Source organism: Biomphalaria glabrata, chromosome 9 (genome assembly GCF_947242115.1).
Source record: "Biomphalaria glabrata chromosome 9, xgBioGlab47.1, whole genome shotgun sequence".
NCBI lineage: Eukaryota > Metazoa > Mollusca > Gastropoda > Planorbidae > Biomphalaria > Biomphalaria glabrata.
Window position 1 is genome coordinate 13454071 of NC_074719.1, and position 21478 is coordinate 13475548.

General features: G+C 33.6%; 1 protein-coding gene and 1 non-coding gene across 2 annotated transcripts; one reads left to right on the forward strand and one right to left on the reverse strand.

Annotated features, from left to right (window-relative positions):
- The first annotated feature begins 323 nt into the window (after nucleotides 1-323).
- LOC106070945 (protein SET-like) lies at nucleotides 324-10110 on the forward strand. Its single transcript, XM_013230954.2, has 8 exons — nucleotides 324-479; nucleotides 1107-1288; nucleotides 2710-2832; nucleotides 2926-3039; nucleotides 3215-3376; nucleotides 4866-4908; nucleotides 6216-6268; nucleotides 9175-10110. Exons 1-8 carry the CDS (start codon nucleotides 410-412, stop codon nucleotides 9223-9225), a joined length of 798 nt encoding a protein of 265 aa, XP_013086408.1. The 5' UTR covers nucleotides 324-409; the 3' UTR covers nucleotides 9226-10110.
- A 9357-nt stretch (nucleotides 10111-19467) lies between these two features.
- Trnae-cuc (transfer RNA glutamic acid (anticodon CUC)) lies at nucleotides 19468-19539 on the reverse strand. Its single transcript has one exon. It is a non-coding gene; the product is annotated as a tRNA-Glu (tRNA).
- Between the last annotated feature and the right edge of the window lie 1939 nt (nucleotides 19540-21478).

The following is a 21478-nucleotide window of genomic DNA, read 5'->3' on the forward strand; positions in this document are numbered from 1 at the left end:
GCGAGTTGTATAACTCTTAAAGTAGATAAATTTATAAAATATGAATATTTAGGCCTACTAATTTCGACTTTTTTTTTTCTTGGTTCGTTTCTTAAGTTTCATTCCGGATAACCTCATTTCATATTTTTGCTGTTATACAAAGGAATTGGCCGCGTTTAGTCGAAATAAGTCCCCGAGACAAATTATACCTCAAAATGTAATGACAAAAATATGTTCCTAGCATTTAAATGGCCTAATTATATATTTAAACTATGCCTTATTGAAATATTAGCATCTAGCATAAATAATACATCATTTAGATAAGCCATATTTTAAATTTTGTAAGTTCCTCCGCGTACCTAGTGACCGGAAGCATTCTCTTTGCGTCTGCGCATCCTCCCGTTCTTTTTTTCCCCGCTTCACGTTGAAAATGGCGACGCCAGCGAAAGTCACTAAACCTGAAGGGAAAAATAATCACGATGCTGCAGATGAACAGGCTGGTAAATAAATATTTATTTTACAATTGATGCTTGATTAATCGTTAAATTAGGTTTAGTATTTTGAACGTGATTTTAACTTGTAAAAGAAATCAAAATTCTTGATCTAGAATGTCTTGTCTCTGACAGACAAGGCATGTTCATGTTGACCTACTAAACAACGACCATGTGTTCCACATGATAGCTAATCTTCTTTCAGCCCTACTAGTGAAGAATTAAGATTTAATTTTAATTTGAGATATGTTCATTTAGTAAATATACTAAATTTTAATAGCCTTTACTTATGTCTTAAGATCTACTTTTATTTTTGTTTTATTTTATACAATTGGACAACATCAGGCGCCAATTTTCGATGATTTTTGTCATAAGAGTTATTCCCCTGTTCCTCCGGCTGCCAGTGCATTTCAGTACCTTATAAGCGTTATCTATATAGATAGAGAGAGAAATAAGATCTTTTTAAAAATCCAACATAGATTTATAGATTGTAATAGACTATCTAAATTGTGACTAAATGTTCAACTAATATATTAATAGTATAAATGCTACATTTTTTACAGTAAATGTTTATAATGAACATTTTCTACACCAGTATTAGCACTTCTTCAAATTTCTTTGCTATTTTTTCCCTAGATAAAGAGCAACAAGAAGCTATTGAACAAATAGATGAAGTTCAAAATGAGATAGACAAACTAAATGAAAATGCTAGTGAAGAGATCTTGAAGGTGGAACAGAAATACAACACACTAAGGCAGCCTTATTTCAAGAAGAGATCAGACCTTATAGCCAAAATTCCAAACTTTTGGGTTACTGCTGTATCCTTTTTCCTCTTAAACATACAGATTTTTTTTTATTTGTGGTGCTGTAAATTTTCTTAGCTAGCATTAGTTTTACCCAGCAGTCCTTTATTTTGCAATTTTCAAATCATTTAATTTTAAATGTAAGTAATTGTTATTGTGCATATAAAAAGAAAGGGAATGCAAAGCATTGATGGGAATTTTCGGAAAATTTCTTCTTCTGACTCGATTTTCTAGCAAAAAAATCCGAAATTTTCCTAAAATGTTTTTTTTTTTTTAAATTATCAAATTTTTGTTCATTTTTTTAATGAAAAAAAAATCTGATATTATTATTTTTCCATTTTCGGAAGAATGCGAAATAAGATTTTTTATTTGTTTTAAAGTTAAAGTTCTATTTTTAAAAAATCTTGTGTTATCGTATTGTCTAATAACTAAGTCTAGATCTCAGTCTATACTAGAGTGACTTTGAATGAGTCTAGATAGATATAGTCTAGATAAGAAATCTAGTTTCTTTAATTTGAATACTTTTGATCTAGATTATCTAGATCGTTTAGACTTCAATGGCTGCTTGCCAGCTTTTGAAAAGTTCAGAAAAGTATCAAGAGTATCATAATTTATAATCATGATGCACTACCGCTATGCCTATTAAATCCTACCCTGTTGATACAATGGCCCCTAGATGTTTCTAATTTGAACCCTGCCTGCCGACTTCCATGAGTTCAAATGGGATTAGATCTAGACATCTAGATCTATTATAAGATCTAGATCTGGTAGACCTACCGGCCATTTATATAGTCTAGATTTTTTAGATGTATGCCTACTTGACTATACTATACTAGTATATGATAGAATATAGATCTAATAATAATATATTGGATCTAGAGTCACTTTGATTTTCAAACACATTTATTCTTTAAAGTTGCTTGAGAGAGAACAGAAGTTGTTTCAATACCAATAAAGCAGTTATCTATTAGAAAGCTCAGTCTGCCTGGACCCAGATATAAAGCATCTGCTAAAAGCTTTCTTCTCTCATCTATATGTGAAAACAATATTGCCTTGTGTGCAGTAAAGCTTATGCAGTGTAATTATTATGTAATACAACATTAATATTAAATAAAATGATTCTACATAATTTTTAAAAATTCAGCATCATTTTTTAAGTCGCAGCAACAGGCCAGTTAAGAAAGGGGGGGGGGTCACAAAATTTCCTATAATTTTTTTAAGTCTGTTCCCATCACTGATTATGTAATACAACATTTTTTTAAAGATTATATTAAATAAAATGATTCTACATAATTTTAAACAATTTAGCAACATCTTTTTTTAAGTTGCAGCCACAAGCCAGTTCAAATCAGGGGTGTGCAAAAATTCCTTTAAAAAGAAACAGTTTTAAGCTGCACAATTGTAATATTGCTTATATTGCCTTAACTAACTTAAAGTTTGTTAATCACCCTCAAGTATCAGCCTTACTCAATGAAGATGATGAGGAGGCTCTTCAATATCTTACCAAAGTTGAAGTTCAAGAATTTGAAGACATTAAATCCGGCTACAGAATTAATTTTGTAAGTTATTTGTGTGTTAAGTGTCATTGTAAACATTTTATTTGGCAGGTTTTTCTTTGTTTTAATTATTTATTTTTTTAAATTTTCTTTCAGTACTTTGATACAAATCCTTACTTTTCCAATGAAATGTTGACAAAGGAGTTTCATTTGAATGATACTGGTGACCCTTCATCACAGTCTACACCTATAAAATGGAAGGAAGGAAAAGTAAATTGATAGGCATAATTTTGAGGGGGGGGAAAGCTGTCGATTTATATTATTATGTCGTGTTTTGAAAATAATTTTAACAATTTCTAACAAAAACAAATTACTTTTTTAAATTTACCAAATTGTATCTAAATAGTGATGTTTCAGAAGCTCACTACGAGTTTTTTCTCTTTAGGATTTGACAAAAAAAGGAAGTGCAACCAAAGGAAAAAAGAGAACTCACGAAGACCAAGAATCATTTTTCAGTTGGTTTAGTGACCATGGAGATGCTGGTGCTGATGAGTTGGGAGAAGTTATTAAAGATGATATCTGGCCTAATCCTTTACAGTACTACTTGGTAAGCCCTTTAAATAGCATTTTTGTTACTTTAAAAAAAAATAAAAAAATTTATAACAACCAACAAACTTTTAGTAAATATACTTTAATACTTGTTTTTCATACGTCTGACAAAAAAGAAATGTAATTTTGTCAGCCTTTTTTTAAAAATGACAAAGGTAAATAACATATATTGACCTATTTAACCTCTGGGGGTATACAAAACAAAAACCATGGACACACTGGTGGGTCTTTATACTTCCTATATTTCACTGCGTGGTTGCAAAATGTGTATTGGAAAACTTTAGGAATGTCTCATTATGAGCCTCAAGAAAGTTATTACAGATGCAGCGGAGTCTTTAAAGTATCTGTAAATAATTATGATAAGTAAGATACTAAACTAGGTTGCTAAAACAACATACTAGAAATATCACCATAGGCTTGTATTTCACGAGGGTGTTGCACTTGTTAGAACAACTCTAAGAGCAACAACTTTATGTGCCGTTAGTCTACAGCAAGTCATGCTTTGCATATGCTGGGTATATGGGTGCAGGTTGTAGGATTTTGATTTTACTTTTTATGATTTGTGCATGGGTATATGCGGAAAAATATGTTAAAAATTCATTTGTTTTCCATGGCTCTATTGTTGGATTTGAACTGGTTCCTTGACTAGTCATAGTCATGCACAAATCATTTTCATTTATCCACATGCCCTTTTCGAAACATGTATTTCTAAGAAATGGATAAAATTTTGAAAGATGTGGGCACATTTAAATTCCAATTTTTATATGTCTGTGTAAGTAGATCTAGATTTATGATCTCCGTGATTTATCATAAAAGTAAAAAAAAAATAAAATAAGACATACAATGAATTTAAAAGTAGTGCAAACTATTCCGTAAGCTGTCAGTTGTTCCTCATTTTTAGGAGTTACAGGAAATTATTGCTACTTGTAATTATTCTTTTTGTAATGATAAATATCCAAACTCAAAGACAATTTCTTTTTTGCAATAAAAAAATACATTAGTTCCATATAGTTAGATCAATGATGAGTTCTGTATCATTAACTCATCCTGAGTTTTTACCACTCAGTCAGTCTGTCTGGTTCATTTTTTGTACATGTTATCTCTCTAACACCCATGGTCCAATCTCAGATCAATTTGAAATTTTGCACAATTATTTATTGTACCTGTAAAAACAAGAATCAATATAAAAAAAATATTTCATTAATTATTTTGTTTGGTATTGGACAAGAAAAGAAATAGTACTTGTCAGTACTTTATAATTTGTGTAGATATCAGGGTAACCTTCAATTGTGCTAAACAAAAACGATTGTTAAAAATATTTCTGATCGAACAGATTTATTATTGTTAGTCTAGATCTATTATATATTCAATTGAAGCACTTGAATTTACAAATTTTCTATGAAACATTATTACAACATATTCATTGTTGTAGCCTAATCAAAGATTGGTACAGTTATAATGTAACGACTTTGCAATTCTTTTCACAGGCATCTGAAATAGATGAGGAAACAGGAGGTGATGGTGGTGAAGGTATGTATGCAACTTAATATACAAATTTTTATTTTTCAATTATATTTTTTTTTTTACCTACGACGGTTGTGTCTTATTTTTAAACACTTGTAATCCTATCTTCTAAGACTATGATGATAAAAGCACTTTAAAATTAAGTATTCCTCAATGGAATTTATTTCCACCATTGTGGATGAGTTATCTAGATCAATAGGATTTATTTTATGACCCAGATTGACAAAAAAAATTTTTTTGATGATATTTATACAAGTGCAAAATATCACTCACTGGTCAGTTGATGAAGAGACCTTATGCACTGTCATACTTATTGGATGAAATTTCGAACACATGTTCCTTTTACCTACTAAAAACCTTTTTTTTTACAGATTCACAACCTAACCACCTCTATTCGCAAAAAAAAACCATTAGTTTCCCATCAGACCTTTTTTTTTTTTATTGTTTTGTATCTCCCCAAAATGGTGCAGTCTGTTTTTAAAATAAAAGCACTTTTTTTCCTAATTCTATTTTAAATATGCCTTATGCCATTTCTGCTTCCTTTTAGACACACTTCGAATAAAATTACAAAAAAAAAAAAACAAAAACAATAAAAAATAATAGCATCAAAAGGAAAGTTTTAGAGAGCAAGAAATGATACTTTGTAAGGAATCAATTTATTGGGTCTTTGAAACACATTTATCTCTAGGCCTGAAACTGATGGTCTAAAGAAAGGTTTGCTGCGTTTAATACCAAACATTGTTTGCCTTATGATTAAATGGTTAAAAAATAAGGTAAAACTAACCCAAGTGAAAATCTAAAAAGTGTGTGGTGAGGGTTAATTAATCGACAGCTGCAAAAAAAAAAACCAACAGAAAACAGTTAATGGTTGTCATTCTAATAAGAGCCAAAAAGTGTGAAAGTATTACGGTTGAAAAGCAACTTAGGGTATATTAAATATTGAATTGGTAAGCCGAAAAAAAGTCATTTTACATAGGACTATCTTTTTGTTGCGGGGGATGGGGTGGCTAAGTAAAGTGAATTATAATGGATCTCTAAAATACAGGTTCAAACCAATCAGAATACATTAATGAGTAAACTAAATTCTCTTTTATTGTTTAGCATACATTTAAATAGATATTCTCTTTGTATGTATTTTGTCTTTATTTATGATGTGATGCTAAACCTTTAATTAAACTTTTTTTTGTGTACCGAATACCTTGATAAAGTTTATATTCCCAAGTCATTGTATTGTTCCTTCGTATTTCAAGATATATCAACATACAGTACATCTTATACAAGCTTAGACTAAGTACATACTTTTTTTTCTTCAGCTGATGATTTGGATGATGAAGGAAACTATGAAGATGAGGAGGAACCTGATGAGGTAAAAACAGTTGATTTTTATGAGGGTTGCACCAGATATTAATTTTTTTATATTCGGGGCCGAAGTTGGGTAATAAAATATGATATCCAGCTGGAGTTGAATACCAACGTCTTGTAATAAACTTGTGTTACTGAACATAGTGCAAAACTTAAAAATGGTGTACTGTCATGTAATGTAAAGCTATTGCATTAAGTTTATGTTTAGAATGCAACACAGGGTCATGTTTGCATGTTGTTGACAAGTAATGACAAGCTTATTTAAAATGATGACAGTCTTTTTTTGTAAGCTCTTAAAAATATTACAAGGGGGAAAGAGGTAGTATTTAAAAGACTAGGCTATTGAGTTTTGGAGAGAGCTGCGACCAGAGTAAAATTCAAAGTGAATTGTATTGTACATTTAGGTAGTGTGTATAGTATTAAAGTGATTCCTAGTTTTCATTGTTGAAGGATCTCAGTTTTGAATCTATAGTTTACATTTGTATCTTCGGCATCATGATATTGTTTGAGTGGTTAGTAATTGTTTAAAAGAAAAGAACTATACAAAATTGAACATCAGAAACACATTGTTTGATCAACACAATCTCATCCTAGCGACAAGTAGACATGTTGTAACATCAATCGAAACATAGTCTCACCTGACACTGAAAAAAAAAAGATTTTAGGACTACACGATCACACAAAATGGTTAGAAACTGTTCAGATAGATGTACACATGTAGACCTGTTGTAATCTGTGTAGACGAAGATGGGGAGGACCATCACCCCCCTTTTTTTTTCAAACTCTGCAACTGTGTAGAGGTGTGGCTTGTAGTCCGGCCCTGTAATTGAGATTTTTCTAGCAAACTCATTACCTGGTGACAGGGCCGGTCTTAAGCCGCTGCAACCTATGCAGTCGCAGTGGGCCCCTCGCTTCCATAGGCCCCCCGCACTAATTCAAGGTGTAATTATTAAATTGCAAAACAATATACGAAAAACTCATGGAAATCTCCTGAATTTATTGAAATCTCTTAAAAACTATTAAAAATCTCCAGAAAAATAGACAAAATTGTCTTTAGTGAATGTCATTCATAGCTGAAAACGCCAATCCTACGCGCGATAAAAGAAAAAAAAAGCATTGTCAGCTTTCGTGTAACAATCAGGCAAATTTTACCTTAATCAGAAGTTCCAATACTTTATTAACTTTTATAGTCACTGGCATTTAAATATGTCATTGGTTACAAGGTTCGTATAGTACAGATCGCAATTTTTAACTTAGTAAAGAATGAATAAAATTCAAAGTGAAATTTTTTTCTTATACAAAATCTTAATTTTCGCTTATTATCCCTATCCCCACACAAACTAGGCCCCGCGCAATCAGTTTCGCATAGGGCCCCGCAATCGCTAGGACCGGCCCTGCCTGGTTACCATATAGAAGTGTGGTTTGAAGTCCAGGCCCCTAATTAAGATTTACTACCATGTAAACACAGTTCCCTCTTAAGGTGTGGCATCTAGACTGTGTCATCATGCTGACATTATGTCCATACTGACTGGTCACCTGTCAATCTATGAACTCAATGTTATGAACTAAACAAATAAAAGGTGTGGATGTTGTTCATCTCTACCTCTAGGCAGACGCCTGGTCAGCATGACATAACCCATCCTTTGCTTCTATGTATATACCAGTAATGCGCATTTTTAATGTAAAGTTTCATTTCTATTTGTATTATTATGGCTTGTCTTTGTAATAATAGATGTTAAGTGCATATTCATATATTTTTAAGCACATTATTTTGTTTTAAATATTAACCAAACCACATCTACGTTTTACATATTAATAGAAATGTAGGTACTACTGTATACTTTTTACTATCTGGCCAACTATCCTGCAGTGATATTTGGCCGGAGCTACTATTCGGTGCATCCCTAATTTTTGTGTAAATAATAAATAAAACTGGAAATGTAAATATTACAATATTCTCAGGATCTAATTTGTGCTATGACCTTTACCAGTGACTAATTTTGCCCTGAAGGGGAAAAATACGCTATTAGTTTTGTGTGGCCTGTCTGTCCCGTTTAGATCTTGTTAACTAGAAAAGATAGTGAAAATCCAACATCACAATATTTTAGACCATTTAAAGTTCTGATGCAACGGCTACTTTATTCTTTTCTGAAAGCGAAAAATCTAATTTTTTAAATCACATGCAAGCAGTTTTTTCATGAAAATACACCACTTTTACAACTAGTCACTATTAATAGTAACAAACACTTGAGGCTCTTTATTAGGGGAGACGACTATTTACCATATTTTTAACACATTTATGCAAACGGTTGTAGATTTTTGTCATTTTTTTAAATATTTGTATTGTTAAGTTATGTAATTTCTGTTATATACTAACTGCTATATTTACACACACAAAAATGTTTATTTTTTTAAAGAGAAAAAAGCTATTTAGTATGCATATAAGTCAGACAATTATAAACAACAATTAATAAGTAGGTTTTCATATTATAACATGAACTGCTGTGCTACACATGCACTATAGAACACCTAACCAAAGAAAAAAAATAATTTTTGACTTTTTATTTTATGGAAATGTTGAATTCTTGAGGAATAAGAGATTGGCCCTTTACAAAACAATTAGATACTGGTATTCATTATAAGATATCAGTTAGGCCAGGTTCACATCTAACTTCACATTCACTTTCACCTATCCTTTGGTCTGCTGGACCAATGGGGCACCTTACAAGATGTTACCCTTTTTTCTCCATTATTTTCTGTCATTTGTCTTTGATAGAATTTCATTCTGATATTATTGAAACCTGCCTGGGTGGACCACTACGGGGGCCGATTTTGAGTTTGTGTTTCCACACCGTCTTTGTAACCTTGTTTACTATTATCTTGCAACCAATAACTTTTGTTGTTTTTCAGGAAGGAGAGGAAGAAGGTGAAGGAGAAGAAGATGAGGAAGAAGAAGGTTAAACATAACGGACCATTTTAATATTTTTACTTTTTTTTTTCCTGAATGTTTTGTTATAATTTTGCTATCATTGTCATACCATCATCATCAAGTGACCATGTCAACATTTGGAGAAACATGTTCTTGATTCCATCTCCAGCATTGTTTATTGAAAGAATGTGTCTTGTGTTTTGTCTTCTTTACAAATAAAATAAAGCATACAAACCAATGTAAGCCTTGTCTGTCACAATTTGAGTTTTTAATTTCAACCTTCTATTTCCATTTTAGCCAAATTTTTCTTTTCTTTGTAAATAGTTTTGAAAGTTTTCCTCCCACAATTTTTAAAGCCAAGTCTCATTACATTCATATGTAATTGCAACTCTAGTATCATTCAATTCCGTTTTGTTTTGTTTGTTGTGTATTAAGATGACATATCTGTAAGAAAATAAAAGTATTGCAGCATAGCGTCCATCAGAAAAGAGTAGAGCCACATCTATTTATTTTTTACTTTGTTTGTACTTTTAATTTAATGTTTTTGTTTCCATTTTGCGTTTGAGGGGTGTAAATATATAATATATATATATAACAATGGGAATGTATAATCCTCACTAAAAGAACTCAATTTGTCAAGGTGGTATGACATAAGGCTCACTTTGTGAGACTTGGTTTTTACATTGGAGTATTTTATCTATTGTTCACTTTTATTTTGTTACTGATTGAGACAATTCTTGACTGTTTGGCATATTTGTTGTCATTTTATTGTAGCTGCCATAAAGGACAAACTGATCAACCTTAAAACACATTGTCTTGTCCTTATTGAAAGGTCCAGGTCATGTTCCTTCATCAAATCTTCATTTTGTAAGCTCATGCCTATCAAAAATAAATGTTGAAACTTGTCCAAATGAAAATTGTGTTGACATTTTGTACTAGTCAGCTACCTTTGATTTCTTGGGGTGTTAATTTTTTTTTGGCCAGAAATTCCTTCATACATGTCATTAATGTAATCTGGTACTGTTGCCATTTTTCATCTTTTATTAATAGCTGAGCAACTCTTGTAATATGATGCTTAAAAAGACCTGTGGGTCACGACTCCCTTGGGGGTCGATTGAGAATTTGCCAGGGGTCGCCTAATACCATCGAAAACATGCATTGTTTTTGTCTATTCTTCTATTGTTATGTGGGGGGGGGGGGGGGGGGGGGTCGCCAAACTTTATAGGTTTTGTCCACAGATTAAACATATACAAAATGGAAATATATTAAATTAATTTTAAATTTCTTATCACTTATAATGAAGAGGCTAAAGAAACATTGTCTCTACATATCATTCTAAAAAGGTTAAATAACCTTAAAAGAAAATTATTATTAATGGCAATATTTCCAAACTTTCATTCAAAGACACAAACTCAGCCAGTATTTATTGAATGCTATGAAGAACTGTGTTAGGTTTGGTTGGAACAAGATGACAAATGTAACAACTCATTGATCCCGTGATTTAACTGAGAAAAACTTTTTTAAAAAAATTAAAGAACAATCTCCCAAACATAATCTCTATACGGGCAACATTGTGCAAGGATGTATTGCATATCAAACTTATTATTGACCCAATTATCTCTAAACAGGGATGTTTAAGTTTAAAAATAAACAAGAACACGTGGATGTTGACTTTATTGCTGCCTGTCTGCAATGTAACAGCGGTCACAAAGATACAAACTAATACCGGTAAGCTAGTTCCACAGGTCCGGAACATGCACGAATATAAACAGTTCAATACTTCACATGAAGCACAACTGTACAACTGAGTTCTTGCGGCACCTTCGGTCACGGTTCTTGTGATGTAAAAAGACAATTGTAAAATATTCGTAAAATTAGTTTCTGAAACTGCTCTTATTGTAATTCCTCTATTGGTAGTGTTAAAAATAGTAAATGTTTAAAACAGCATACATGTAAATTAAAAAGCATCTAGCGTATTTGTCTAAGTTGTAAATATATATTGTTGTAACTCTAAGGCAAGCACTCAACGAAAGGCAGGAGCTAATAATAGCCGAGGTATTTTATGTACAGCTAGTAAAAAACAAACACTTTTGAAACAGACATGGACCTCAGCTATCAAGTCTCAAGAGTGTCCTTAAGTGACACCAGTCCAGTACAGACCAATGACACACTTCCCAGTGCTGCCCCAGGTCCTCAACACAGTTCACAGATAGCACAAAGGACGTTCTCTTGAGTCAAGACAGCTCAGACTCAAGTAGCTTGCAGATCACTTCAGCCGGATCTGCAACATACCTTCTTCCTAGTATCAACATGTCTTCTACTGCTTGTGTTAAATGGTACTCTCATGCGCACCATCATATGCGGCCCTCGATAGGAAAAGGTTGCCCAACCCTGGTTAAGACGATTCCTAGTTAAATAATGGCAGTAGAGAAGCGATGTTAGAGGAGACGCTGAGAATTCTCGTGCTTCATTACGACGTCTATAATCGATTATTTCTGAGGCTTTTATTCGGGATATTTTCTTGCTTGCAGACACATGTACAGGTTAGTTCAAACGTTTGTCACTCGAACATGCGCTGTTTATTTTAGATATGGGATACACATTTAAAAACCAGAAGAAAATCCGCTGCCGTAGATAGCGAAAAGAGAACCTCAATCCACCACCGCCGGAAAACGATTATGTCTCAGCTGGATCATGTGAACGTAGCAAAATATGTAGGTCACAGCAGGGACTTCGTATCCACGTGAAATAATGTACAGGTACTCATAAATATTCCAACTGAAAGAAAGGCCTTATTATTATTATCACAGGCTAATAATTTTCAAAGATGCCACTCTAACCGACGTTAAAAACTAATTTGATAAACCCATTGTTTCTCAAACTTTTTCAACATTCGGAGTACCGGTATTTAGCGGAACACTGCTTTTTTTTTTTCTATTTGTTTAATTAAAAAATAATAATTAGACTATATTTTAAATTAAGCTTTTTTTTTTTTAAAGTATAAACTTTTAATTATATACAACGATATGCCTATAAACGTACCAGCGTGAACATAATGTTCATTCTATGTTCAGTCTTTGTTGGTTTAAGAAAGTAAGATCAAGGGAGACAATATGAATGTGAATTTGATTGTTGATTATTTTTATTACCTTTTTTTTTTATTAAGTTCGTTTTTAAAGGTAATATTATTATTATTAAGGAAATGCATTAATTTTTATTTTCTTTCACTGCCCAAATTTTCGTACAGTACTAGAAAACAAAATTTATTGTGACCTTTTAACAGTGTCCACTTTGAAATTTCCATATGGTGTGGTAGGTCTGTAGCAGTAGCTGCTACTGCCCTCTGACAGGAATTCAAAGGGCTTAGATATGTGTCTGCGAGGTCAGTTGTCATTATATTATCGATTGATATAACAATAGGGTGTATTGTACCTATGGATTGCCTCCATATTTGCATAATCTTTAGACATTCGTTATTTTTTAAAATTTTTGTTATTATTATTTTGATGTCTCTGAATATTTGTTTAAATTGAGTGATACAAGAAAATAAAAATTACACTGGATAAAAGATAATATTAGAGTGTATTAGATTGAGGCTGGCCCAGTTTATGATATTCCACAATAGACCTAATATGTAGCGCGTTCCTTCAACTCAAGATATAGACCTAGCATGCTACTAGTTAAGCTTTCATCCCACTACGCACCATGCAAGATATGCTACTAGCTCTAGTCGTTCGAAGAATCAAGCAGGGTATTGACGTGCAAGCGCCCCCCCCCCCCCACCCCAACAAAAACAAACAAACAAAAATAGTCTACACGTCCCGGGTGCACACAATCCTGCACTTAACAACACCAAAGTTATTGTCATTTAGCTACCTTGTATTCTTGCATTTATGGGTCAGTGTGACAATGTTTACTTATTATCTGTATCAACGGCAAAGGATCAGTTATATATGTCATTACTTATATGTAGCCTATATCCTTATGGCCTGCCCTCATAATCACCTACATGTGTATTCGGCAGTGAAGTCCCCTCTCTCTGTTTTTCTTTATTCTAATTAATTACACGTTCTAATGTTTTTGTCCCTACTTGCCATGTTTACTAGCATAGTGGCGCATTAACCAACATTTTTTTTTTTTTTTTTTGCAATTTTCATGCAAAGGTTATCTCTCTTGATCTATAATTATTTTTTTCCTGGCAAAGGGATTTAACTTTCACACAATCAAGACATTCGTTGTCTATTGATTATTTTTTTCCAGAATGTTTCATCCAGTTTTGTGGGTTCAGCTAGAATGCTAGATTTACAATTTTGAGAACATTTCCAAATGAAGCTCAATTTTTTTAAAAAAAGTTCTTTCAACCAGGTAGAAGATAGCTAGAGTTGAACTTAATATATTAATATAAAAAAAACAATAGTCGGTTGGTGAACCTCGAGAACAGTAGGTAGCCTACAATTTTAGTACTAGTAAACTTTATAATCGTTCCACAAGATATACATCTGTTTAATAATCTACTTCACATTGGCGGACGAAAAATTAACAGACTAAAAGAAAAACAAAAAAAATACTTAAAAAAAAACAAGCTTAAATGAAGCGTAAATGTATCTATTAGTTTGGATCAGTTATGTAATTAAGTTTGTAATGGATCTAGACTAACAACAATAAATCTGTGCGATTAAAAATATTTTTACCTAGAGTTTTTGTTTAGCGCTATTTCACGCTTTTAGCTTTCTCGATACGCTATATATCCTATCATTCACGCTTTTAGCTTTCTCGATACGCTATATATCCTATCATTCACGCTTTTAGCTTTCTCGATACGCTATATATCCTATCATTCACGCTTTTAGCCTTCTCGATACGCTATATATCCTATCACTTACCTGGACCGGTTGGGTGAATTTTTCCGTATTCGGTTTTGAAAAGCATACAAAAAAAAAGGGGGGGGGGACTACGACCTGAATTCGAATCATGGCTCACACCTCCACTAGCCGACATAATAACCACACTGCTATGCTATAAATAACTTTTGACCAGCCAGACATAATATAAGCTTTGTAATAAATAGCTCTAAATCAACACCAATAACAGTAAACTCAGGTGTATACCACAAGGAACAGTATTGGGTCCACTACTATTTTTAATTTACATAAATGATTTACCAAATTGCATTACTTCAGGAACAAAAGTCAGATTATTTGCAGCCGGTTGCATAATATATAGAACAATAAAAACAACACAAGACACAGATATTTTACAAAGAGAATTAGATGAATTACAGAAATGGGAATCAAATTGGAGCATGTCTTTCCACCAAGAAAAATGTCAGTTGTTAAGAGTAACAAAAAAAAAACAACTAAAACAAATTAATTCCACTTATCTTATTCATGGCAAACCAGTAACACAGACTAAAAACGCAAAATACCTAGGTGTTATAATAAATGAAAAACTGTCATGGAATCCCCATATTAATGAAACTATCATAAAATCAAACAAAGCATTAGGGTTTAATCAAATAAGAACATAAAACTAAAATGTTATTTAACCTTGGTTAGGCCAATATGTATATCCTCTGTTTGTGACCCCTCAACTCAAGAAAACCTGAAGAAACTAGAACAGACACAAAATAGAGCAGTGAGATTCATAACAAACGAATATTCATATTTGATTACAGTAACACCTTTAGTAAAATCACTAAATGTAGAAACCCTTCAGGATAGAAGATTTAAAAGTAAAGTAGCAATTATAAATAAAACATTAAACCATAATCTTCAAATACAAAAACAAAACCTAAAAAAAAAGGCCTACTCAGAAAGACACAAAGATAAAGGCACATTCCTTGTTCCATATGCTAGGACAAATGTGTACAAGTGCTCCGTCTTCCCTAGTGCTATTAGAGCATGGAATGGGTTGCCTGAGCTAGCCAAGAAAAACAAATGACTTGGCAGAATATAAGTCATTGATTAACATGCATGACTAGATTGGATTGACCTAGGAACACGCGTAGGGCATAATCATCTTTTTTTTTTTTTTTGAAGTAACGTCTTTATTTCATAAGATAAGATAAGCTAGCAGTTAGCTAATCAAGTACTTGCTTTTTTTTAATGGTGAATTGATATCTTCCAATTATATTCTAATATCCGTGGGACATCTGTCTTTAAGGGCAAAGCTTGTATTTTTTTTTACCCTAAATTGTGCCGATGTGCCTAAACTCAAAAACTCAAACTCACTCATTTTACCCTTTCAATATATATATCTCCAGTTTTATCACTCAGACCGTGCCCCCCCCCCCCCCAAAAAAAAAAATGACGTCACTTACGCGTGTCATTGACCAGAAGACGCAACAATCCAAGTTACACTTCATTGTTGTTTTTTCTGTAGTCAGCCATTGCAGGGGAAAATGAAATGGTTTTCAGCTCATCACAGAGACCCTAGAGACATGAACGAAAAATGAACAACTTTTTTTTTTCCCCAATTTCTCATTAAAGGTATTAAGAGAATTTTGAAAAATGTCATTTACCCAGATCTGAAATTATTACATAAGAGTCATATTTCAAATTTCATCAAAATATGTTGATACATTTAAGGGGCTTAGTATTTCAAGAAATATAAATAAAACTTTAAGGTTTATCATAAGACATTTTAACAAATCAAACCAGAAGATAAAACTGAATTGTTAGACCAATATAAGAATGTGCGCCCTTTGTTTACAACCTCAAATTAAGGATAAAAGTGCCGTTTAGGTTTAAAACAAATAGTGAGCTTAAATATTAACTAACTGGGGTGTTAAATCATCAAGATTTAGACATTTTAACATGGCCGCATTAAACGAGGCGATCCATTCAATATTTGTTTCAGTTTTGAAGCGCCATGCGATTATAAATTGCGTTCTTTAATGTTTAAACCCCTTGCATCTAATAGCCAAGATGACTCCTATAGAACTGGTTAGGCTATTTTCGTCAAAATGCAGCTATAATGCTAAAAAAAAAAAATATATTTTTTTTACAGTAATATGATTGACGTCATAGCTAGCACAAAGTAATGATTAAAAAGACGTGAATTTTAACTGCATCAATTCTGTCCGAGTCGTCGTCCTTTGTATCAGCCAGTATGGTGACTCGCAGTCTGGTTACTTGGCAACAGACAACGCCGGCTGCGCCTGAGCGAATTTTCTTTCTTTCTACTTTTTCTTTCGATCTTTAATATGCTTAGAGAACTACACCAGTAATAAAGCATGAAAAATTCACTCGCTCGCATCTGTTAGATGTCAGATGGCAATCAGTCGCTATAGAGATACGATTTAAATTAGATCTGTGAGATATCTAAGTAGATATACGATTTAAATTAGATCTGTGAGATATCTAAGTATATTTAATGCAACTTAACACTGGACCACGATAAATTATTGCAGGAAAGTATAGAAAGGGGCGGAATGGGTGTCAAAATCCACCTAGCATTACTAGTACTACCATATAATCCAGTCCACACTTTTGTGTCATCTAATGGACATCCATTCGTAGCCTACTTCTCTTCCAATCATTATGTCACTGTAAGTTTGATAATGTAGGCCAAGAGCCGCCGCGAGGCTTGTGGCCGCCTGAGTGCGAAAACAAAAAATGCCGCCCCTTTCTTTTTTTGTTTCTAGAAAAATAATTCTTAATTTATAGATCTAAATCGAAGTTCCTTCTTATTGTAAATCGATGCTGCATGCAATATGGTGCATCTGTGAACACTTTAAATAGTCTAAATATAAGTTTTCATAGTATAAAAGTCTTACCAAACACAAAATTAACTTATTATTTATTACTTTTAAATTAAACGAAGAATTTCAAAATGTTCTTCTCTACTCTCAGTGCTGATAATCTTTCTTGTGACATGCTAATTTTTTATTTTTTTTTTACTTTTACCTGCAAGCCATAGACACAAGGAGAGTCAGAAAAAGGCGCAGTGCAATTAGCCTACTAAACTTGGACATGTTGAGGACAAATTATGTCTACAACTATTCTCCAGAACTTCATCTTCAAATCTAATTGGTCAAGTCAGGTCAAGTATTCTTTTCTCAGCAACTAACGATTCCCAGTATAGACAGCTAATTCCATTCATAAAGTGTAATATTTTATTTTGATAGTAAATTATTAAAATACAAATCCAAAGTTTAAAATCAATTTCACATTTATATTTAGATTGTACTGCTCCGACTTTTATATAAAAAAAATTGAATTTGATGAGATCTTTTTTTTTTCTCTCTTGAATAGGGTACTAAGGCAATGTTTTAAAATCCATTAGGGAAAAATACGGCATTTAACTTTATTACAAAGTCCATGCTTTACCCTGTAACCTAGAGATTTAGCATCAATTAATGCAATCTTATTATATAAGATAAGATAAGATGCTAATGTTAGATGATGCTAATGTTAGATGATGCTAATGTTAGATGATGCTAATGTTAGATGATGCTAAGAAGTTTTGCTTTAAAGTCATAGTGAGTACGGAGCATAACAAAAGTTCTACTTAACTGTGCCTTCATGCAGTATTCAAGTCTAAGCATAACTATTTGAGAAGTTACACTTCAAACACTTTTCCCAAGCCAATACTAGGCCAATAGTTTTACACAAAAGCTGCAATGGAAAACGACTCGAAATAAGCAACAGTTTTTCTAGACTGTTGGGGCACTTAAGAACTAAAAGAATATAACAGCAAACTCTTTGGATTGGTTGTCTTTTCCCTAGAGCTCGTTTTCGTCATTATAAAAATGTTTCGAAAGTGAGTTGGACAAATATCTCTCATGCTTCCTTAACAAATCATTCAACTGAGTGAGGCTCTGTCACCAGATACTGAAGAATTTAGTCACGATTTTGAAACTATTAGATATTACTAAAAGTGTCTAACATAGTACTTGAACAAAATTAGGCCTACTTATCGTGAGAGGTGTTATATAAATGTGATATTTAGAGATTTAGGCCTACGTTCAAAGCACAAGACAATCTCTCATTAACAGATTACTCAGCACCAGATCGTTTATAACTGTGTCTAAATAACGTCTTAAATCAACAGCTATCAATAGGAAGGTTCCGCAAGGTTGTTAACGCCAGAAGTGGTAATGGTCTTAAGTCTATCATTACCTTTAAACTGCTTCCAATGGCATGCGTCTCAAATAGCCTCTGACAACCAGTCCAACTCCTGGCCTTCACGTGTGGTTCAGTTACTGAGCCTGGCGGAACCGTTACCACAGACAGGAGAAGGGGCAAAGGCGAGCAACTGGCGCCTAAATCAGTAAGCTTCGGGCAGGAGGGGCTCGTTAGCCTTGGTTGGCTACCCATCTAGGAGAAGGAAAACTCTGAATCCAAACCTCCGCTGCCATGCGGCTATACCCAAACACGGGAAAGGCTTTGGGAGACAACCCTGAGGAAAAATCAGGAGCTGGTGACCCTTAGGCAGATTGTGTCACACCGTGCCTGGCAGATCCTCTACTTATCCCAAACTGTATTGGATAGTCCGTTCCTTTGGTCACATCAGCTTCGCTGAGAGGGGGGGGGGGGAACTGCTGTGTGGGCGACATCGTTCCGCCATAAACAATGCCCAGGCTTTCATCTCACTTGAGGAAGTGTGCTCTGAGATGAACCATAGTCGTTCTACGACTGAAGGAGGCCAATGATCAATAGGAAATCTTTAAACTTTTAAAGTGTCCCCGTAACCTTCTCCCAGATACATATTCACTGTTATAGTATTGAAGTGCAATTTATTTTTATACAATATCTTATAACATAATATTATTTAATTGTTTTTTTTATCAATGCCTAAAAAAAAAATTTAAATTGATTTTCAAAAATATAGTCTCACATTTTTTCCTACCTTCATTTAGTAATTCGTCCTTGAAAGTAAATACGAGCATTGTAAGTTTTGGTTCTATTCAATGAGCCCCACTAGTACACATACTTATGTTGACGTACATTAATTTGTTTAATTGAAGTTAAAAAGACGAATGTTAAAGTTTTTGTTGCCATGACGCTTCTCAGCCTATTATTTAACACTAACAGGCGAATTAAAATCTACATGCTCACTTCTTGCCTAAATAAAAATATCTTCGGATGCTTTCTTTATGACTTGAAATTCTAGTTTTCAATGTCTACGTCCATTGGCTTACACACATGTTGTTGGATCTCAGAACTTCCAGTCCGCTTAAACGCGTGCATGCTGTCAAGATTGTTTCATATTTTGGCAAAGACTCTGATGTGAATCACATTTTGAGTTGAAAAAGAATTTTAAAAAAATTCTTCCCAAGCGGGGAATCGAACCCCGGCCGCCGCGGTGAGAGCGCGGAATCCTAACCACTAGACCACTTGGGAGATGGATGCAGCAATATTTGTTTTTAACACAACCTTGTTTAAAATATAGATTCATCGACCTTTCCCCCCTCCCCATAAACGAATGTTATTTTTTTTTCCTATTCAATAAGCGCATATTTAATATTTTGTAAATTACATCTAGAACTTTATTTTTTTTTATTAGCCACAAATAGATCTATATTATGTTCTCCATTGGGGATAGAAATAGAATCTAGATCTAAAAATTTGAAAGGATCTTTGCATTCTTTCGTCCTAACTCTTTCGTAGGATTGTTATGTAATCAGTCAACCATAAGCTATAGATCTAGTAAATTCTAGTAACTAGGTCTAGTTATTGAAGTATGTGCTCAACATGCGGTATTGAGCCTAAATATATATACAAAATATAAATCTAAAAAAAAAAAAGAAGGTACAAACATATTATTTTCCTTTGGTTCTTTTCAGAAAACTAAAAGTTCCAACCATGCGACCATGGTTCCAACAAAAGAAGAAAAAAAAAACTTGAGTAGCGTCCCTTGCAACACACTATTTTGAATGAACATAACGCACGATATGGTTTAAACTTAATCATGACTTTTCGTTAACTTTATTATGGAATAAGAAACACAATCTTATACAATATTTACATTCTCGACTTATTTTACATAGCTCTACTCGTGTGATCAAGTAAGAACACCCACATTCATGCGCACACAGTCATGTTGTATAAACACACAGGGACAATCAGTTATAATAAAGTTACATACACAGACATAAACACACATAAATAAACACAGCCATCTACACGTTCGTGTCTCGATACTAGGTAATATTCATTTGTCTTTAAATCTAAGGCTGTTGTTTACCTCCCTTCCACTACACTTTCTTTCCCTTCTGTTCTACGTAGTGGCGTTGTATTGCCTAATTCTGCTGACCCATTTCTGTGACTTCCAAGTACTCCACCCCTGCAATCCCCCAACGCCATCACTATCTTAAGTCCCTGGTGGTTTACTGTCACAGTTGCTAGACGCTAATCGATACGGCGTAATCGGATAAACGGTGGTTTTAACCAGTATCGACTACGCTCTAATGAGTGGTCTCTGTCTGCGATCTCGTTTTCCTTTTTTTTTTCTCTCCCTTTTCCTTTCATCGATTCTCCGCCCCCCCCCCCCACCCCCACACACACACCCATTCCCCACTTTCCCACGTTCATTGATTTAATAGGCCACTAATTATCAGCTCCTAGTCTCCAAATGGCAAGAGGAAAACTGTATTCGCTTGACTTGGGTCAATGTATGGGGATATGACTTGGGTCAATGTATGGGGATATGACTTGGGTCAATGTATGGGGATATGACTTGGGTCAGTGTTTTGGGGCTTTGACTTGGGTCAATGTATTGGGATATGACTTAGGTCAATGTATTTTGGTTTGACTTGGGTCATATACGATATTTTGGCTATGGCTAGTAGGCCTATAAGGTCTGACTTTGATCTGTGTATTATCATAATCATAGTTTCACTTGGGTCATTGTATCTTGGTTTAACTTAAGCCAGTAAGTAACGCTTTGATTTTGGTCTGTGTATCATGGTTTGACTTGGGTAAATATGTATGATGGTTTGACTTGGGTAAATATGTATGATGGATTAACTTAAGCCAGTGCATTCTGAGGCTTAGTAATAAAGTTGAAAAGACGTTTTCTTTAATCGACATGCAGTCAGCAAAAAGAGGGAAATACATCCTCCAGTGAGAGACACATTTCTCACAATGTACAAACTGGAAAATAAATGTGATGCATGGAGTGCCACAAGCAGTGGCATAGCTAGGGTGTGGAGGGAAGAGGAGGGAGAATTTGAAAATCCACAAATACGTTTGTGCTAATGATGTATTACTGGGGAAAGATGTGTCTGAGAAGGTTCGATTCTAAATATAGTCAAGTTGCACATCATTTGATTGGCTGAAA

Bases quoted from the DNA above. Each gene is read 5' to 3' on its own strand.
- LOC106070945 (XM_013230954.2), top strand. From the start codon at position 410: ATGGCGACGCCAGCGAAAGTCACTAAACCTGAAGGGAAAAATAATCAC. The intron at 3,040-3,214 runs GTAAATTGATAG...TTTTCTCTTTAG, and splicing joins TAAAATGGAAGGAAGGAAAA to GATTTGACAAAAAAAGGAAG. The intron at 4,909-6,215 runs GTATGTATGCAA...TTTTTTCTTCAG, and splicing joins AGGAGGTGATGGTGGTGAAG to CTGATGATTTGGATGATGAA.